The sequence below is a fragment of the Rhodamnia argentea genome, chromosome 1, assembly GCF_020921035.1.
Source record: "Rhodamnia argentea isolate NSW1041297 chromosome 1, ASM2092103v1, whole genome shotgun sequence".
Taxonomy (NCBI): Eukaryota; Viridiplantae; Streptophyta; class Magnoliopsida; order Myrtales; family Myrtaceae; genus Rhodamnia; species Rhodamnia argentea.
The window spans coordinates 29,347,547-29,367,528 of record NC_063150.1 but is presented as its reverse complement, the minus strand read 5'-3'; the positions used below and the strand labels follow the sequence as shown (position 1 = coordinate 29,367,528).

Genomic DNA, 19,982 nt, shown 5'->3' with positions numbered 1-19,982 from the left:
AATTCCACGAGTAAATAGAAAGTTGAATCTATATAGAGATGAAAAACTGGAGCTTCAGGAGATGCGACGGAAGGAGAAGCACACTGACCAGGACTTACAGCTGAGCTTGTCTTGTATCACATCATTCTTATGCTTTGATTTAGCTGGAATTTTGGAACAGGAGAGAAGCAAGAAGGAAGCTCAAGTTTTAGATAGGCCCGGACCGAACCGGCCCGGTCCGGTTCGGTTGTCGCGTCTAGGTCGGAGGGGCACCGTAGGTTTAGCAAAACCGAAACAGATAATAATGTGTCGGAAATTACATTTCTCCGCTGTGTGGTTGTCGCTCAGGATCTCTTGGCCACGACGACGCATCATCACCACCATCGTCTTCAACCTTACCCTTCGTCGTATCAAACGGCGAGGCCTCCTCCTCTCGCGGCAACTTCGAGAGCCGTCGACCCTTCCTTCTCTCGCATGCTGCTCTCTCACCGTCGTAAATTTCCCTCTTCGTCTTCTTCCCCGGTTTCGCTCTTCCATCTGGTCTCTGCATCTCAACTCATCGGATCGGTCGGCCCGCTTTCTTCTGAGGGTACTTCCGGTTTCGGCTTTGCAGGTGGTCCGCACAGTACGTGCCTGTTGTTCGTAGAATAGGTTTGTTGGGTTCGTGGGGTTCAAGTGGATGATCCTTTGTGAGGTACCGAATCGATGTAAGTGGCTTCGCGAATCTTCAATTCATTTCCTTGTTTAAAGGTTGCAGTGCATTCGATTATGGATTATGGTGCTCTGATTCTAAGACGCTGCTTCCTGTTTGAGGACTATATGAGCTCAAGGTAGAGGATAGTGCGAAGATACTTGAGCTTGGCTTTGTCTGATCTTGATTGAGCTGGATTGACATTAGGACAAATTACGGAAGATTCGCTCGATTTAGATGTTCAAAGCTTTTATCTTTCGTAAGATGCTTGCTTAGGAAGGACGACACCCAGTTGTTAGTTTGGGTCCTGTAGTGGAAAGAAACAACGCTTATTTTTCACTTGGCTATTTTGCTATGACTAGAAATCCCCCTCTCTTTTCTGTCCTGTTGATAGCCTCTCCGAGTGATTGATCTGTCCTTAAATCCTCGCCTTTTATCTGTCTATCCATGCAGTACTTGTTTTCATTCTTCTGGTCTGCCTCTAATTTCCCTTCTACTCAATGTTGTCTTTCAGGGAATCTCCTCATGAACCTATAATTCCAGGATTGCCAGATGATCTGGCCTTGAGATGCTTGGCCAGAGTGTCTCATGGGTTCCAGGGGCTGCTAGAAACAGTCTCGAAGAAGTGGAGAGAAGTTACACGAGGCATGGAATACGCCAACTTCAAGGCTAGGGAAGGCTGGTCTGGGGATTGGTTATTCGTTCTCACTGAGGGCTCCGACAACCAGTGGGTTGCTTATGATCCCGAAGCTGATAGATGGCATCCTATACCGAAGATGCCAAGAATGCATCCTGACTGGAAGCACACTGGCTTTTCATGTGTTTGCGTTGGTGACAGATTCCTTGTCATTGGTGGGGCTTATGCATCAAGTGATCCAGGATACCCTCATCAGAAGCCTATCATAACCAATGATGTCTACCAATTTGACCCTTTCAGAAAAGGATGGACTATGGTGTCAAGTATGCAAACACCTCGTTCACACTTTGCGTGTTGCGTCATCTCGGGAAAGGTGTATGTAGCTGGGGGTCGCAATCTTTCATGCCCGAGAGGCCTCACTCTTGCTGAATGTTACAATCCATTGTCAAACAAGTATGTGTACTGCCACAGTATCATGCTACAAGTCTTGCGCTTTGTACTTTCTTTCTATTGTCTTATGCCCTTGGCACCTAAAGTGGCAAAAGTGCATGGTTCTCCATGTCCACTTTGGTTCTGAAATATGCTCACCCACCCACTTGTTTAGCTTTTTCTTTTCCTTTCTTCAACACTGATATTGTAGGTTGGAAGTTGCTTTTAAATTGTTCCACCAAATTTCTTGTTTAACTCTTCTTTTTGAGACAACCTAAGTTTTTCAAGCTTGGACATTGCAGATGGGAAGAACTGCCACCAATGCCCAATCCCCAAATGGATTGCATAGGCTTGTCATACAACGGCAAATTTCATGTTCTCAGTGATCAAGTAGGACTTTTGGACCAAAATTCATCTGAAGTTTTCTGTCCATTATCTGGATTGTGGAACACAGTAGAGGATAATTGGCCTTTTTCTAGAGCAATGCAAGTAGCTGTACAGGTCATTGAAAATGATCGTGTATACACTATTGTAGATTGGGGTGAGAGCTTAATTAAGACGAGGGATACTGCCAAAGGAGAATGGTACAATGTGGGGAAAGTTCCTTCTGTTTTCCTTCCTGTCCACTCACGACCATTAGAAGTCTTTGACTATGGTTTTGCTGGTCTTGGACATGAACTGTATGTGTTAGGTGGGAAGGTTCTCAAGTGGGAAGAATCGGGAGCTGGGAGATTTGATATTGTCAAACTAGGATTGGTGAGAGTCTGTGACCCTTCAAAGTTCCCTTTGAAGTGGCGTGAGACGAGACCAATGTGTCTGACTGCATCGGGCTCGATTCTAGGATGTGCTTCCCTTAAAGAAAACTCTGTTCTTCAGTTAGGATAGTTTGGAGAGCTTTGATCTAGGCCTTGCCAATGCTCTGTTATATGACTTGATTCTTCTTTGGTGTGTCTGTAATCTAGTGTAAACAAATTGATACCTTTAGAGGATTCAACGTCTTATGTAATGCCAATTGTCTCGTTTACTTTCTTGTTTTTCGTTTGATTGAAACTAAAAATGAACTTCAGATTCTTCTATGCGAAAACAAGTTTATTGCATAGAAAACCAACCAAACTTCTGCCCCAAATGACTTTGTCAAGCTAAATACACGCACAACCTTGTAAAATAAGTATGTAGATGTGTCACTGACTTTGGAATCATTGAATCCTTATCATAAAGTAGTTTTAAAAAAAAAAAAACCCTTACCCTACTGCAGCCATGCAATCCTTGTCACCAGAAAACACAAAAAGTAGAGAAGATGAATAAAAGGAAAAACGAAAAAGAACCTAGGAAAGGATGTAATCGTGTTTCAAAGTCATCAAGCTTGCTCATAGGCGACGGAGCATCTTGCTAAGAGAATCCATAGCTGCTCGCATGGCCTGTATGTTGAAGGATGGATAATACTTTTCCCTAGAAACCGTAGTGGGGAAGTAGTTTAGCCCCATCGAGTTAGACGGAATGCGAAGAACAAGAATGTTCCTTCCAAGAAGTGCTAAAGCATAAAAGCCTGTACGGGGTCCAGAAATCATATTTTTTGGGGGAGTGCACAAAAAATGTGGGTAAGGGTGGGAATCACCGGAAGCATCATTACTGGAAAAAATGAGTGCGGATCATGCAAAGCCATCTTACTGACTGGATCAACCTGCTCTCCAACTTTCTCTCTGTGTCAAAGGATTTGCATATTTAACAGGTCAGTACATTGCATAGTTTGAGGAGCTTGTAAAGATTCAGAAGATGCAAAGAGAAATTGTGGTAGCTTTGGATTTATGGCATTGCCATCTTAATTCTTCAGGACTCTTGCGCTTGTTGTCATGCATAGCAGATTCAGACATGGATTTTGCGTGCGGACGTTCTGTAGGAGCTTGTGTCGGGGCATCTGTGGAGGCTTTAATTTGCCGACAGCTGCTGCAAATTCTCAGGTAGATCTGATCTTTCTGCCATCTCCCTCAATTTTGCTTACAAAGGGAAATTTTGATGGTCAAGTATTTTGGGTCGATTGGGTGCTTGGAAAGTCATAAACAGTGGAATTTGCCCGAGCAGTCATAGTAAGAAGGCCAAAGGGTGTGGGATGTATGAAGCCACCACTGGGTCTTTAGGTGGCAGAATATGTAGGGATATTAGTAGACTCACTGCCAGGAGCGGAATTTCTTGGAGGTCCAAAGTGGAGGCATTACATTGACAGATTAAGCTGCCTCCGACATCGGGATTGAAACACTCCATGTGGTGATGCTTGATGGACCACCAGATGTGACCGTTGAGAAGTGGAAAGCCATCTTCACTGCACTCGGCGTGAACCATGAAGGCTGGGAAAATGGAGCGATGAAGCTGCTGCTGACGTATGGTTTGGTGGCGGTGTTTGTGGCAGATGGGTTGCTGATAGGAGCAAGGGGAGCAAACCCTTCAGAAGACAACTCCTGCTTTGATTCCGCATGAGAAAGCAGAGAGTTTAATCAGCACTATGAACTGGTAAACTTGGACATGACATTACACCCACAAGGGCAAATTCTTTAGTTCAGCCATTGGGTGGTCTTCCTCTTCCTAAAGCAGAAAGTGCAAGAACGAATAGCTTCTCCGTCTCTACTTTGGGTGAAACTGAATTAGGATCACTGATGAGTGAATTGTCTCTTGCTCTTATCTGAGTGTGTTCCTGTTAGAGGAAAAAGAAACGTATGATATTATTTAGTAAAGTGGTATTTATACATTGGTAACCAAATAAATCCAAAAGACTACTTTACCCTTGATACTTCTAACACTCCCCCTCAAGCCGGAGCATAGATATTAATCATACCCAGTTTGTTACAAATATATTTTATCCTCCCGTTACTCAAAGGTTTAGTAAAAATGTCCGCAAATTGTTCACCAGTTCTAACATGACTAGGAAGAATCATTCCGCTTTGCAACTTCTCTCGAATAAAATGACAATCAACCTCAATATGTTTTGTTCTCTCATGAAACAAGGGGTTGGAAACTATATGCACTGCAGTCTTATTATCACACCATAAAGACATAGGAATTGAAGCTCTCAAGCCTAACTCAGTCAATAGCTGTTGAATCCACACTAATTCACATGTAGCTTGTGACATGGCTCTATATTCCGAATTAGCACTAGAGCGGGCAACAACACTCTGTTTCTTACTCTTCCACTACACTAGATTTCCTCCGACAAATGTATAATAACCCGTAGTGGATCTCCTATCATCCTGAAACCCCGTGTTAACACTTGATTTTTAATCGCTTTTTCTTTAGAAAATTTTTCAAAAATCCATAAAAATTCATAAAATTGAAAAATCAATTTTGGAAGCCTTGGCCAAGTTTAAGGATCCATTTTTGAACAAAAAATAATTTTCGGTATTTTTCACAATTTTTGATATTTTTGGTATATTAGAAAAATACCCAAAATTCACAAAAAATAGCATTTTCGGCCTAAAAAATATGGGAAAATATCCAATATTTTTCCTTTAATTCCCTCTTCATTTTGGCCATTTAAAAATTGAAAAATTCAACTTCTGGTCACATGAGTCTTTACAAATGTGGACCTAAATTGAGCAAAAAAAATCATTTGAGGTCTTTCTATTGTTTTTCTTACTTTGAGTCAGTTATGACATTTCATTCCTACACCTTTAATTGCATTTTGGTCCAATAAATTTCAATTTTTGAGCAGGTTACAAATTGGACCTATTGCATTTCCGATATAATCCGCGATTTTCAATCAAGGTCAAATTGGCGATTGTAAAATCGAACCCATGCAGAAATGAACATTGACCCACAAGTTTTTCAGCATTCTAAGCACATTGGTGAGGTCAGATTGACACGAATCGATCTTTAAGAGCCCTAATTGAACACATTTTACATCCGAACTAATCTTGAAATTTAGGGGTTTTTTGCTAAATTGAACCAATTTTTCCCAAACTTGTCACCTGGATAACATTCGTTTTGCCAAATCCAATTTTGGAGCTTAAAATTGCAAAAAAATGGGTCGGATGAGTGTTGAATTAGGCATAAAAGAAAATTACCATTAAAGAAAATCTTGACCAAGTCAACGAGTTGACTAGGTCAAGCAAAAAAAACTCACGCAAGAAGATATTCTGCAGGTTCTTCGCTCGCACGCCAGGAAGCAGAAGCAAAAAGACTAAATGAAAGTCAAATTTTTGAAGAAAAAGGGGGGGAACCAAATCACAAAGAGGGATCTCCTCATCGACCCATCCTTTCCCCAAGGATCGAAGAGCGAGCATAACGAACTGGAGGGGGTGGATTTTTTGGGGAGCCCAGTTTTCTCTCGCGTGCACCAGAACCTCCAGGCGGTTTTGGGATTTCGGTTGCAACATAAAAGAAGAAGTGAACGAGAAAACGGGGTGGCTACAACAGAACAAAAAAGAAAAGATTGAAGGAGAGCTTCATCGAGCTCGAGGGGAGACTCCGTTTGGTGAGACACACGAGGAGAGCACGGAGACCATTGACGTTCATCAGAGGTCCTTCGCGGACTTTCACTCGAGAACTTCATCAAGAAAGGAAATACGAGACAGAGATCAAGAGGACGGATCATGTCGCCGACGCTCGGACGAACACAGGTCAGTCTTCGCTTGCCCTTATTCTTCTCGACTTACTGTGATTCTGGAGTTTGATCCGCTGTTGATTGAAACAACGTAAACCGATTGTAGATCTAAGTCTGTTTAACACAAATCCAGCCTTATTTTTGTTTGATTCAAATAGTGGATCAATGGTTTACGTTTTTAAAGACTGCATGCCGACCGTTCGACAAAATGTTACAACGAGATCCGAATTTGAACCCCAAGAGAATACCTCTGATCGCGTTGTTAGTTCACATGTTTGCTTTGAATCTATCAAAGATGCTTGCTGCGCCTTTCTTTGCGCATCTATTGCATGAAAACCGTCGACCAAACCCTTCCCGTACCTCACCGGAGTCGCAAGGTAGGAGTCTTCAATGGATGTATATCGAGGCGCAAAGATGAGCAGGTAAGTCTCTTTTCACCTATGGATGCTAGATGTTTGGCTAGAAATGAAAAGCAAACGACTGCAATAGAGAAATCGAAGCTCGTCGGACTCTGACTGTAAAGCTGGAATTCTAGACTGTGAAGTTTTTGGTAGTCAAGTTTCAGGTATTGTTAGAAGTTGATTTCGACGTATGATGATTAGGATTGGCTTCGGAGTTTATCAGTGTGAGGATCACTAGACTTTAGAGAGTTTTTGACGTCGGAAACGCATTTCCGGCGAGGCGCCGGAGAGAATCACCGGCGCCGATGATCTTCTCCGACGAGGGAGTTGACCGGTCAACAAGAGTTGACCTGGTCAACGCATACGTGGTGATGACGTGGCAGCCACGTGGCGGCCACGTCAGCGCCGGTCGTTATAACTGAATAACAAAAAAAACAAAATTGATCCGACGGGTGAAATAATGCCACGTGTCGTGATTTGGGATTTTTGGAAAATAAAAAAATGAATTTTCAAAATATTCTGATTTTTCAAAAATAAAAAAATATTTTGTGATCGCGCGGCCCAGGTTTGGCCGCGTGTCACAATTCTGATCGTTGGATCATTCTTAAAAAAAAACGAATAATGGAAAAATCATTTTTGGAATAAAAAAATACATTTGATCGGACGGTTGTGGACTAGCCACGTCGTCCGATCCTGACCGTGGATCTGATCTAACGATCAAACGACCGTGGATTAGCCACGTGTCTTCATCCTGACCGTCGGTTTGCTATCAGATCAGAGAGTTGTGATTTCGCCACGTGACGAATCCTGAGCCGAAGATTTTAACCTCTGATCGGAGGGTCCATAGATCGCCACGTGGCACAATCTGAGACACACATTTCATTTTAGGAGGGAATTTAAAAAATTTCGAATGAAAATGCTGGTGCGACGTCGTTTCGGTGCCGCGCGGATCCGAGTGTGAGTTCGGACCGGGTTGGCCGGTCCGTCGATCGGTTTGACCCGGTCCGATAAATAAAAAAAAATTCGAAAAATGATTTGTTTAAAAAAAAAATAAAATAAAAATAGAACAATCATAGAAAATCCCAAAAAATTAGGAAAAATTGTAGAAAATTCCTAAAAAATTCCAAAAATTCTCACAAATTGAGGAATGGCCACAGTCAACTGGCCAATCCTATTTTTGGGATTTCTTCTCCCGATCTTTCCAAAAATGACAATTTTACCCCTCAAGGGCAAATTGTCCCAAAAAATTTCATAAAAAATTCCAGAAAATTCCAAAAAAAATGTCGGAAATTAGGAAATGGGTCAGTTTAGGTGGCCAATCCTATTTTCAATACTTTTCACTCCGGATCTTTTCTGAAATGACGATTTTGCCCTTTTTGGCAAATCGTCCCCAAATTTTCTCAAAATTACGATTTTGCCCCTCATGGGCGAATCGCTTCCAAATCACTCCCGATCCTCTCCTATGCTTTGAATACCTCTTTCTCTAAGCCAATAGGGCTATACTAGGAATGACACGCCGATTTGATGTGCTTTATCCGCATGTTATGGATTCCTTGATTTGCGCATTTACTTTAATTGATTGTGATTGCTAGGATAGTCACTCCCATCCGCATGAACTCCTAGATTAGGATCCGTACCCCACTCATCTGCATGAAATCCGAAATTAGAAAAATTCATTCAACTTAGGTACCGAAAGGGCGTCAATTAAGATAATTGACGTAACTAAGTCCCCGAACCCACTTCTCCGGTTCTCGTAGAATCGAATAGAAACTCCCGACTATTCGATAGGGTTTCCAATCGTACCTTCCACGAAACGATTGGTGGCGACTCCGAGGCATGCACACATAGCACATGCCACTAGACCGCACCGAAAGGTCGACTACGATTTTATCCTCCGTCGCGATTTGAGTAATGCGTCTTGGGAGAGGCCCGCGTCCGAAGGTCCATACACAACCGGACCCGAAGGGACGACCCATTAGCCCTCCGATCTCCCGCCGACGAGATCAAGGGTTGCGACACCCCGCCCAATCAACATTAGAAAATCCTTCAACTCTGCTATGACCATGATTTTGGTAAACAATTCCTTTTCCCGGAGTCTTCTTCAAGTGCCCTTAAAATTCGAATTACCGCATCCCAGTAAGAAGTACGATAAGAAGACAAAAAGTGGCTTACCACACTAACTGGAAAGGTAATGTCCGATCGAGCAATTGTGAGATAATTCGGTTTGCCTACCAATCTTCTATATCTCTTAGGATTATCAAATAGCTCTCCTCCCTTGGCAACCAGTTTAACTCCTTATTCCATGGGTGAATCAAGAGGCTTTGATCCCAGCATACCTATCTTAGTGAGTAAATCCAGGACAAATTTCGTTGTGACGGGACAATACCTTTTCGTGATCGTGTCACCTCAATTCCTAAGAAATACTTCAATTTTCCTAGGTCCTTAGTCCGAAATTGTTTCTGAAGATAGATTTTTAGTTCAGCTATACCAACCAAGTCATCTCCCGTGACGATAATATCATCCACATACACAATCAAGAACAATTTGCCTTCCCTTGGCCGTATATAAAAGAAAGAGTGATCATTGCTACATCTAGACAATCCAAAAGAAAGTACAGCTTTAGAAAATCTTCCAAACCATGCCTGTGGAGATTGCTTCAAACTATACAAAGTTCTTTTTAGCTTGCAAACCATTCCACCGCACTCTCCTTGAGCAATAAACCCTGGAGGTTGCTCCATACAAACTTCTTCGTGTAGAGTACCATGCAAAAAGACATTCTTGACATCAAGTTGAAATAAGGACCAATTATAGGTTGCAGCAAGAGAGATCAAAATACGAACAAAAGTAAGCTTGGCAACAGGAGAGAAAGTATCCAAATAGTCAACCTCATACACCTAAGTATACCCTTTCACCACAAGTTTCGCTTTTAAGCGAGCAAGGGAACCATCGGGATTCACTTTCACAGCATACACCCATCTACAACCAATAGCAGCTTTGCTCGAAGGAAGAGGTACCAAGTCCCAAGTTTCATTAACCCGTAAAGCCTTTATTTTTCTTCCATAGTCGTCCTCTAGCCAGGAATTTGTAATGCCTCGTATACACACTTGGGAATAGGATATTGGTCAACAGTAGATGAAAAGGCTCAAAAAGAAGGAGACACAGAAGAGTATGAAATAAAACTTGCAATAGAATGATGAGTACAAGCACGTGTACCTTTGTGATGAGCTATAGGAAGATGAAGGTCGGATACATGAGGAGGATCGACTAACGGCAGATCCGGAACGGAAGATGACGTAGTTGTGACAGGAGAAAGGGAGGGAGTATGAACCCGAGGACGCCAAGTATAAACCCGTAGAGAACGTGATCCCCGTATAGATGCAGGTGAAATAGCCGGAATAGTTGACCAAATGGTGGTCACATGTAATTCTTCATCTAATTCGACGCAAAGAATTAGAATATCATGATAAGGAGTGGATTCAAAGAATGAGACATCATCGCTTATGAAGTATTTCTTCAATGATGGAGAATAGCAACGATACCCCTTTGAGTACGGGAATAACCTAAAAACATATACTTGATATCCCTTGGATCAAGTTTTGATACTCCGGGTCGATGATCACGAACAAAACAGACACAACCAAAAACATAAGGTGGTAAGGCAAATAGTGACTAATTTGCAAATAGAGTAGAAAAAGGAATACCACCTCACAAAACAGAAAAATTGCATCCGATTAATGAAAGAACATGCGATCAAGACAGCATCGCACCACAAGGTTTTAGGGACCTTCATCTCAAATAACATAGATCTAGTAACTTCCAACAAATGTCTATTCTTCCTTTCAGCAACATCATTCTGCTGTGGTGTATCGGGACAAGAAGATTCATGAATCATACCATGTGGTGTCATAAACTCGTAAAAAGGTGCGTAAAAGTACTCCTAAATGTTATCAGAACGCAAAACTTTAACATGCACACCAAACCGAGTAAAAATTTCAGACATAAATGCACAAAATATAAAAAACAACTCTGAACGATCTTTTATTAGATATAACCAAGTAATTCTGGAATAGTCATCAACAAAAGTGACAAAATATCTCAAACCCAAATTGGAAGTCACATGACATGGTCTCCAAACATCCGAATGAACTAGCAAAAAAGGAGACTTTGTTCGTTTAATGACTCGAGACGGATAACTAACACGATGTAATTTGCCAAGTTGGCATGACTCATACTCTAAACTAGAAATATACTTAAAACTAAAATCTAATCTTTGAAGATTGTGTAGAGAAGGATGACCAAGACGACAATGGATCCGATGTAGAGAAGTAACACCAGAACATGGAAAGGAAGTTGAGTCTTCAAGCACATACAGTCCCCCTTCCTCACGTCCTTTACCAAAACATGCACAATCCACATATTCTCCACCCTTGGTCATTCCCTCTTCTCTTATTTGTGGTTCCACCAATGTAAGTCAACCTTCCGTTCGGATTCTTGATTTGCATTGTTGTTGTACTATTACTTCTTTCATGAGTCTTGCAAATATACAAAAGCTCGTAAAATCCTCTTTAGCAAGAAATAATGGCGGATGAGTTGCATGCGTTAGACAAGTTTCATACTTGAAATTTAGTTGATTTGCCTCTTGGAAAATCTTCTGTAGGTTATAAATGTGTGTATAAGATCAAAACTAAGGTAGATGGTACGATGGAATGCTTCAAAACTCGACTAGTAGCGTAAGGCTTTACTTTGGAGCATGACATTGATTATGACAAGATCTTTGCTCTAGTTGCATGTCTTACTTTTGCGCAATGTCTTCTTGCTATTGGTGCCATTAAGCAATGGCTTCTATTCTAGATGGATGTTAAAAATGTCCTTGTTATGGCAATCTTACTAAGAAAGTATATATGGAATCTTCTCATGGATACTCATAGTTCTAATAAAGTGTGTCGGTTACATAAAGCATCATATGGACTCAAGCATGCTCCTCGTGCATTGTACTCCAAGTTTACCACCATGAAACGTCCTAACTTTAAATTCGATCTCTATGACAAAATGTTCAGGGGAAAGAATGTTCGTTGCAATTATTGAAGTTTATGCTTGATAATATGGTTAATAAGGTTTCATTACTGAGTGGACCAATCAAGTATCGATAAGTGCCTAATCTAGAAATCTAAGAAGATAACCTAAATAAGTGGGCCAATCAAGTATCGATGAATGCCTAATCTAGAAACCTAAGAGGATAGCCTCAACAAGTGGATCAATCAAGTATCGATAAGTACCTAATCTAGAGACATAAGATACCTTGAAAATGACATTCATCCTTATATCTAAGGTTTGCAAATGTCATCTATATTTATCCTAAAGTTTGATAATGACATTTTTTATTTGTCCTCATATAATTGACTTACTTTTTAGTGACATTTGATGACCACAGACATCGGGATGGTGGCGGAGCAAACGTGGCGGAGAAGCCCCGGCGGTCCATCAAGCGATCGGCCGTGTATCGCGTAGGTTGGGCAATTCGGCACGACACGAGCCGAATGCGACTAGCCTTGGCCCGTCCAACAGTATCGATCGGTGGCCCGGCCTGTTCGGCCTTGGCCTGACCGTAACCGATGGGTCCCGCCTTGTATTGTTTTATTCGCTCATCTTTGCTTGTCCTCTAGTCAATCATGCGACAATATCTAAATTTAAATGGTAACCTATAATTCCTCTCGAGCATAATTTAGTAAATATATCTTGACTAAATTCGTGGATGTCAAAAAATGCTACTTGCTTCTTTTTGGTAACTCACTTATCTCATGGTGCGAAAAAAAATAGACCACTATCAGTAGAATCTAGCACCGAAGCGGAATATTGTGCTCTTACTGATATGATATCATAACTACTAAGGTTGCTATAGTTATTAGAAAACATGAGAGTTTATCATCATGAAGGAACAATCATTTATTGTACCAACTAGAGCGCTATTCAAATAGCTCATAATGATGTTTTCCATGAACGCACACGCATATTAAAATTGGCTATCATTTTATAGGATATCACATGCTTCTGACATTGTATGACTAGATTCCACTTAATATGTTTTGATGATTGACAAAACCCTCGATAGTTTCTATTAAGTCTAATGAATATTTTCAAGTAGTATTCATGAAGGAATCATATTCAAACTCTGATTAATGTCTTCCGAATATTGCATCCGATATTGCATATGAAGCTCTAGATAAGAAATTTCGCATATTTTGACTAAGGGTCACCCTTTTCCACTCCCTCTTTGGCTCCCACACTCCTTGAATTAGTGTTTTGACAATAATATCCCTTGTGGATCCCACCTTTTAGCATATTATATCCATTTGACAGATTATTAAATTTTCGACAACAAAAAATATATTATTAAATTTAAATGTGGATCCCATTTTGTGTTTACTTTTTTTTTTCCCTAGCTCTCTCTTATCTCTCTTTGTGTGTCCCACGTTTTCTTCATCGCTGCATTCTTCACATACATCCTCCACATCGTCTTCGACCCCATCTCTTATTGTATTTATTGTTTGTATTAATCTTTTTATTAATTTAATCTTTTTTGTATTTTTTATCTTGGGATTGGCCGTGCTGTTTGCTCACTTCTCCATCTCGCTACTCTTTGCGCTTTCAACCCGCCGTCATCGAGACATTCTAAACCATAGTTTACCCCGCCATGAAGGAACACATGGCCGCCAACATGTAGCTCGACCCCAACGCGTGCCTAACCAATTTTGAAGATGAAGATTCAACTAATGATGATGAACTTAAGGAACTTGAGATATATATGAGAAAGAAGCGGCTAATTTGATGATACTTTCAAAAAAGTGAACAAACGGCTTGGCCAATGGAGCCTTTGGTGTAGGAGGCGCGGTGGAAGACATACGCGACAAACACCCGAAGAGAAAGAAGAGAGAAATAGGGAAGAAAAAGAAAAAAAAAAAGAACACAAAATTAGACCCACGTTTGAATTTAATAATCTATTAAATGGGTATGATATGCCAAATGTGGGACCCATAAGGAATATTGTTATCAAAATACTAATTCAAGAAGTGTGGTAGCCAAAAAGAGAGTAGAAAAAGCGCAACCCTTGTGTAAATAGGAGAGTAGATTTCGTTCCTCATCGACTTGATTTAATAAATCAATCTACATTCTCTAGTCTGGTGGGATTTCGTACACGGACTCAAATTCGAGACATTATTCGACAAAAAGGTTGGGGCACCTCATTAGTTAAAACCGACGGAACATAAAGGAAGAATGACATGTTTCAATTGAAGCTCATCTTCTTCAAATAATTTGTCGCATGCAAAAGGATGATTTTTTTTTTATTTACACCTAATACAATTCACAGAACTCATGTTTTTACAGTATAGCATAGTAGCATGTGATATCAAGAAACTTTTATTAGACAGAATACAAGCACACAAAGGATGTTCAATCAAATACTAACACGATAAACATCAATAGGGTCAGACTACATTTGGACACGAGAAAAATCAATAGGGTCAGACTACATTTGGTAATGGTTCCTTGGGACATTCTACGATATCGAGACGAACGTCTCAAACTTGATACCGAAAGTTTCACCCAATCGAAGAAAAGCCAAATAACAGCGTAACATGTAAAAATACAGACGAGGGCAGTGATTCCAATGATCAAGAAAACAACGGCGACCCAAGTGCGTTTGCTTACGGTCACGTAGACCCCCGCCATGAAAGCTACGGACATGGTGGCAATAGCTAGGTCCAGCGACTGCTTTGCCCTTTTGAGGAAAATATTCGGCACCTGAAATTCAATGAGCTGTGTTTGAGGAAGCAACACAACTGCAATTATCGAGCTGTACATGGCGATGGTGTTGCAGATCACGAAGACGTCGTACATGGGCTTGTTCAACAGCGCAGCGATTCCAACATCTGGTTCAGAATTCTTATATCCTCCGGGAACTGAAAAGCCAGCGGCGAATGTCATGGTGGCGACGAGCGCTGCCACGACCATATGTGCATTGGCCTTGTCCCTCAGGCGATCCAAATGCGTAGGCTTCGTGTCTCTCACCGGGTCTATGGCTGTTGGCCACGGGTCTCTGCCTTCTGGCCCGCGAGATGCTCTGTATATGCTTCTGGGTGCTTTAACAGCTTCTAATGTCCATACTGCAAATAAGTGGTAAGCCTAGTAAAAAAAAAGGACCGTTATTAAAAAAGAAGATGGACGACCAATCAAAGAATTCAGATTTCACAGGAATGAAACCTTTCAAGTGATACACTACCCAGACTTGCAACCCAATTTTTTCTGAGCTTACTGCAGAAGCCTTATTTAGGGAACTTCAAGAGAAGTTGGGCTTTTTTCCAAAATAGGGTTAAAAAAAATTACCAAAATAAGTTAAAGTTTTTTTTTACCATTTTAGGTTCCGCTCAGCAGTATAATTGCCGAGCGGGCTGCTCGGCAGTCCAATTGCCGAGCGGGCCCGCTCAACTGCCTTTTTTTATATATATATTTCTTATTTTTTATATTTTTATAACCTTTATTTTATTTATATTTTTTTTCTTTTTAAGCTTATTTTTATAATAAAAAATTATCAATAATTAATTAAGACATATAATTAATAAATAATTTTGTTTTACATATTTAATTAAAAATATTCATAAAATAGAAGTGGTAAGATATATGAAAAATATGGGATTTTCATAATAGATAACAATCGTTAACCGCAATTACATCTACTAATGATGTCATCTTCCTACATAACCTTCTATTCCGCAATCAAACTGTCTCCGTTGTTCAGTAGATAAAATATTGTACCGACGAGAACGAAGATCCGGATGAGTAGGATGTGTATATGACAAAGGCATATCTTATGATGTAGATGCATTATCAAAGTGGGAAAATATGTTTCGCTCAGATGGTACATATCTTACTATAAGAGAGCATGGGAAAGGAGAAGGAAAATCGGATCCGTATGAAACCGGAGAAGTAGCTAAAGTATGCGGTTGTTGATTGTCATGAAATTGAAAAGCGAATGCCCGGTGAAATGGGCCGACAAACTCGGTGAACCCTTGAGTGAAATCTGTCCGGCCGAACCCTAGAGTGAATCCCGGCATGACATCCGTCGTATGATATTCCAAGGGGTAAGGGACAACATCACTAACTAGATGAACTCAAGTGGTCATCCGGATCGACCGAACAATCTCGGGTGGTTTATTCTCGTGCGGCCCAACCGGTGCTTCTGTAATTGGTGGTTAGGGTGGCGGTGTCAATTTAGTCGCCTCTTCTCATTCCGGACGTATAACATTGCCCAACTATCCTTCTCATAGCTGCCCATGATTGAGGAGATAGAGTGGCGAAATATATTATATGTAAGATTTGTTCGATGCCATCATCCTACAATGCCTTTAGTCGGGTGCTAATGGGGCAAGGGGTCTCTCGCAGCAGCCGGATTGCCGCGCTCGGCACTTGGACCGCCGAGTGAGACCTAAAATGGTAAAAAAAAAAATTAACCTATTTTGGTAATTTTTTTAATTCTATTTTTGGAAAAAAAAAAGCCCAAGTTCAACGCGGTCAAAATAAACAAATTTTTAATCCATTTTGTGGATATCACATTACCTGTCGATTTGCATGACTTTTTGCCAGTTGCTCATCTGCAATGTCCAAAGCCGTCAAGTGGCGGTTGTTTACAACTTCAATATCAACTACCTCCTCTGCAACGAGAGACAAAATAGCTGGGAATTTCAACTGCGATGCGGCCACATGTAGAGGCGTATTTCCTTCCTTGTCTTTCGCATTAATAAGCCTCTCAAGCTTGGGATTGTCGAGTATGAAGCGTATTACCGAGGTGCTACCACATTTTGCCGCAACGTGAAGTATATTTTGCCCATCCTTAAGATTTAGCAACTCATCCGGATTCGGCCAAAGATGAAGTAGCTTCTTGACTATTATACGACGATCCATCTTACATGCGACATGAATCGGAAGATAGCCCTCTTTGTCGCCCTCAAAGGCGCTCGAAGCAAAGTTGTTGACCAAGAATTCGACTCCATCAATGTAATTCAAATATGCTGCTAGATGGAGGGGAGTACCGCCTTTATCATCTCTTAAATCAAATAGCTCCTTCCGCTTCGACATCTCCTTCAGCATTTCTATATCATTGGAGAGCAGGAAATGAATTAATTTGAGTCATGCTCATGACCAAGCGTCTGGAACTTTGCCCTCTAGCGATCATATTTCTCTTTAAATTAACAAGAAATGCGATATTACATTGACTACGTATTGATAAAAAGGAGTTTATGACTGAATTGACACAATTTTAATAAGTTTAGGACTTTTTTGGTAATTTTATATATATAGTCCGATCGACAAATTTACCCAAGTGAGAACCGTAAGTAGAATCACATACCTATCCTTTTGTAAAGCACGGCTCCGTGAACCGGTGACATGCCTTCAATCTGGGAGGGAAGGATTTCATGCCCATCCACCGCTTCCATCAAAAGCTTTAGATTCGTCGAGTCCTCCATCTCGACTGCCAAATATAGCGGGCACTTGCCCTCCTTGTTCTCCTTATACACCAAATTTGAGCCTTGACTCAGGAGCAGACGGGTCAACTCGCGGTTACTGTTCTTCACAGCCTCATGCAGTGCCGTGTTTCCGATGTCGTTCGCCGTGTCCACAATACCCCTGCAGCTGAGGAGGAGCTCGGCCGCGCGGATCCTGCCAGCTCTTGCGGCGATGTGTAGCGCGGTGTCCCCTCGGCAGTTCACCTTGGCGGTGAGACTCTTGTCACGGATGACCTCGAGGAGGGCTTGGAGAATGTCGCCCTCCTCGATACCTGCCGCAGCGTGGAGCAACGAGTTCCCAGAAGGACCCTCTATCTTGATAATGTCGGACAGAGGGACCCCCTCTCCGGCAGAACAGTTTTCGATGGCTTCGATGAACTTGTCCACGTTGCCTTGTTCCACGGCGGGCCATAGCTTGAGAGACACCCGATATTTGGATTCTGCTTGAAGCTGTGTTCCGTTTACCGACTCTAGTGCTCTCAATCTAGCCCTTCTCTGCTCCCAAGTTTCGTGATCTTGAATATCTACGCTGGTGCTATCGCTATCCATCTCAAAACTCTGAAACTTGAATGTCGGCTTCTCCAAAAGTTAGACGAAAGCCTGTTATAATTCGTTTGCGGTCTGTTCTCCAAGATTAAATACACGATAAAATATTCCTCTAGCGCCTCGTGGGGTTTACGCAAATCCACTCATCTTTGCCGGTGTGCATCTTTTTGCACAGGACATGAACTCTCTTTATTCTTTACTGCTTTTTCTGTACGCACGATACATTTGCTCTTTTTACACTCTCTTCTCTCACGTTCTTTCGTTCTTCCGAGGAAGAAGAAAAGAAAAAGAGAGAGAGTAAAGGGAGCATCCATACTATGCGCAGAAAGAGGGAAAAGAAAAGGAAATTCGATACCCCGTGCGCGAGTTTTATGAAGCCAGATGTGGGAGTCACTCGTTTATCATGCAAGGACTGGTTCAAGTAACTTTACGCAAAGTGTTTCCACTTGACATTTACATCTCAAACTAAAAATGAAATAAATTGATTGTCTGGATTTCTAGTCACTGGAAAACTGGTTAGGATAATGCATGAAATTCAGAGATTTTGCTATATCATATTTACTGTTTGGTGAGTCGTAAAAATAAAGCCAGGTATTTTCACATACTGTTATACCAATTGTTTGGTATTAATGACATATCCGTATAAACGAACCTAACAATTACACAAACAGAAATGGTAAGAATCTCTTACGACACTCCCGCCTACTTCATTTCATTTGCTTATTTTTTTTATTATCATTTCTAATATCTTCTTTTTATATCTTTTTTTTTAATCTTTTTTCCACTTCCATCATTTCCTAATAAATTTTATTAAATTGTAAACTATAGCAAAATACCTAAAATACTACGACACCTAAATTATGTAATAAATATAAATATTAGGTATATATATTGAATATTTATTATAAATAGAAATAAATTTGAATGTACAAATAAAAATGATTTTTTTTTTGTTATTTTGAATTTTATTTTTATATTAGAACCCAAATATTAATTACATTTAAGTATTAAGAAGTTTGTTATTTGAGAAAAATTGCTTTTATGTTATCGATAGTAGAAATCTTACTCAATTTTATCCGACTTCCCCATGAGATAATTTTATCCGTGTCATATCCATTTTATATCCAACTTTATCCAATTTTGAGCATAAACCAAACATAGGATAGGATTAATTTTGTCCTCTCTCGAATTTTGTCCTGACTACCAAACGTAGTCTAAGTTGCTTGGACCGGACCTGCATAGTGCATGACTGGGCCCCATCGCTTTTTATGTCTTTACAGTATATGTGCTCTTTTTATTCTTTCTCTCTTCTCTTCCATTCTTTTCTTCTTCTCCCTTTCTCCCTTAATGCATCTTGTAAAAGAAGACGAGAGAGAGAGAGAGAGAGAGAGAGAGAGAGAGAGAGAGAGAGAGAGAGAGAGAGAGAGAGAGAGAGAGAGAGAGAGAGAGAGCATATATACTATATAGAGGGAGAGGAAAAAGAAAAGGAAATTCAAAGTCCCATTCGTGAGTTTATGAAGCCAGATGTGGGACCCATTCGTGTATTGTGCAAGATCTAGTTCAAGTAACTTTATGCAAAGTGGTTCCCACTTGACACTTACATCTCAAATAAAAAATGAAATAAATGGATCATCTATAATTCTTATTAGGATAGGACTATATAGGATAGAACACGCAATTAGGGATTTTGCCACATCCAATCTATGTTTGGTGTAATGCAGTAATAAAGCTAAATATTTCTCATACTACTATGTTTATTGTTAGGTATGAATGGCACATCAATGCAAATAAAACAAAAATCTATACAAGCAGAGTTGGCAAGAATTTCTCACCACACTCTTGCCTATTTTATTTTACTTGCTTATTTTTTTATTAGTTTCCTTCTCTCTCTTTTTTCTTTTTTCCACTTCCATTGTTTTCTAATAAATATTATTAAATAGTAAACTATATTGATATACATAAAGTACCACTATACCAAAAACATGTAACAAGTATAAATGTTAAATATATATATATATATATATATATATATTGAATAATCATTATAAGATAGAAAGAAGTTTGAACATTTTTATTTTTATATTATAATTAAAATATTATTTACATGCAATTATTATTTTATTTTTATTAAGAAGTGATTCAAGAAAAA

At 40.3% G+C, this 19,982-nt stretch overlaps 2 protein-coding genes across 3 annotated transcripts; one reads left to right on the top strand and one right to left on the bottom strand.

Moving 5' to 3' along the window:
• The first annotated feature begins 198 nt into the window (after positions 1 to 198).
• On the top strand, positions 199 to 3,050 carry LOC115747770 (F-box/kelch-repeat protein At1g16250). 2 transcript variants are annotated; one of them, XM_030684053.2, is made up of 4 exons: positions 199 to 640; positions 674 to 686; positions 1,185 to 1,760; positions 2,039 to 3,050. In XM_030684053.2, coding segments are annotated over exons 2-4 (1,161 nt in total). In that variant the 5' UTR covers positions 199 to 640; positions 674 to 684; the 3' UTR covers positions 2,622 to 3,050. The 2 variants fall into 2 exon arrangements, with proteins under 2 accessions (XP_030539913.1, XP_030539912.1); XM_030684052.2 differs by having other exon boundaries at positions 199 to 686.
• A 908-nt stretch (positions 3,051 to 3,958) lies between these two features.
• Positions 3,959 to 17,836, bottom strand: LOC115747729 (protein ACCELERATED CELL DEATH 6-like). The gene is made up of 5 exons (XM_048278026.1): positions 17,131 to 17,836; positions 16,358 to 16,873; positions 14,379 to 14,890; positions 4,336 to 4,422; positions 3,959 to 4,189 (listed from the first exon to the last, which is right to left on the bottom strand). Exons 1-5 carry the CDS (start codon positions 17,834 to 17,836, stop codon positions 3,959 to 3,961), a joined length of 2,052 nt encoding a protein of 683 aa, XP_048133983.1.
• Positions 17,837 to 19,982: the final 2,146 nt, after the last annotated feature.

What these genes read in the sequence shown, in the direction of transcription:
- LOC115747770 (XM_030684053.2), top strand. An exon ending in TACAATCCATTGTCAAACAA is followed by an intron (nt 1,761 to 2,038) that starts GTATGTGTACTG and finishes TGGACATTGCAG; the next exon opens with ATGGGAAGAACTGCCACCAA.
- LOC115747729 (XM_048278026.1), bottom strand. Translation starts at nt 17,836, where the DNA reads ATGGATAGCGATAGCACCAGCGTAGATATTCAAGATCACGAAACTTGG. An exon ending in CGTGCTTTACAAAAGGATAG is followed by an intron (nt 16,874 to 17,130) that starts GTATGTGATTCT and finishes CCAATGATATAG; the next exon opens with AAATGCTGAAGGAGATGTCG. An exon ending in AGATGAGCAACTGGCAAAAA is followed by an intron (nt 14,891 to 16,357) that starts GTCATGCAAATC and finishes ACTTATTTGCAG; the next exon opens with TATGGACATTAGAAGCTGTT.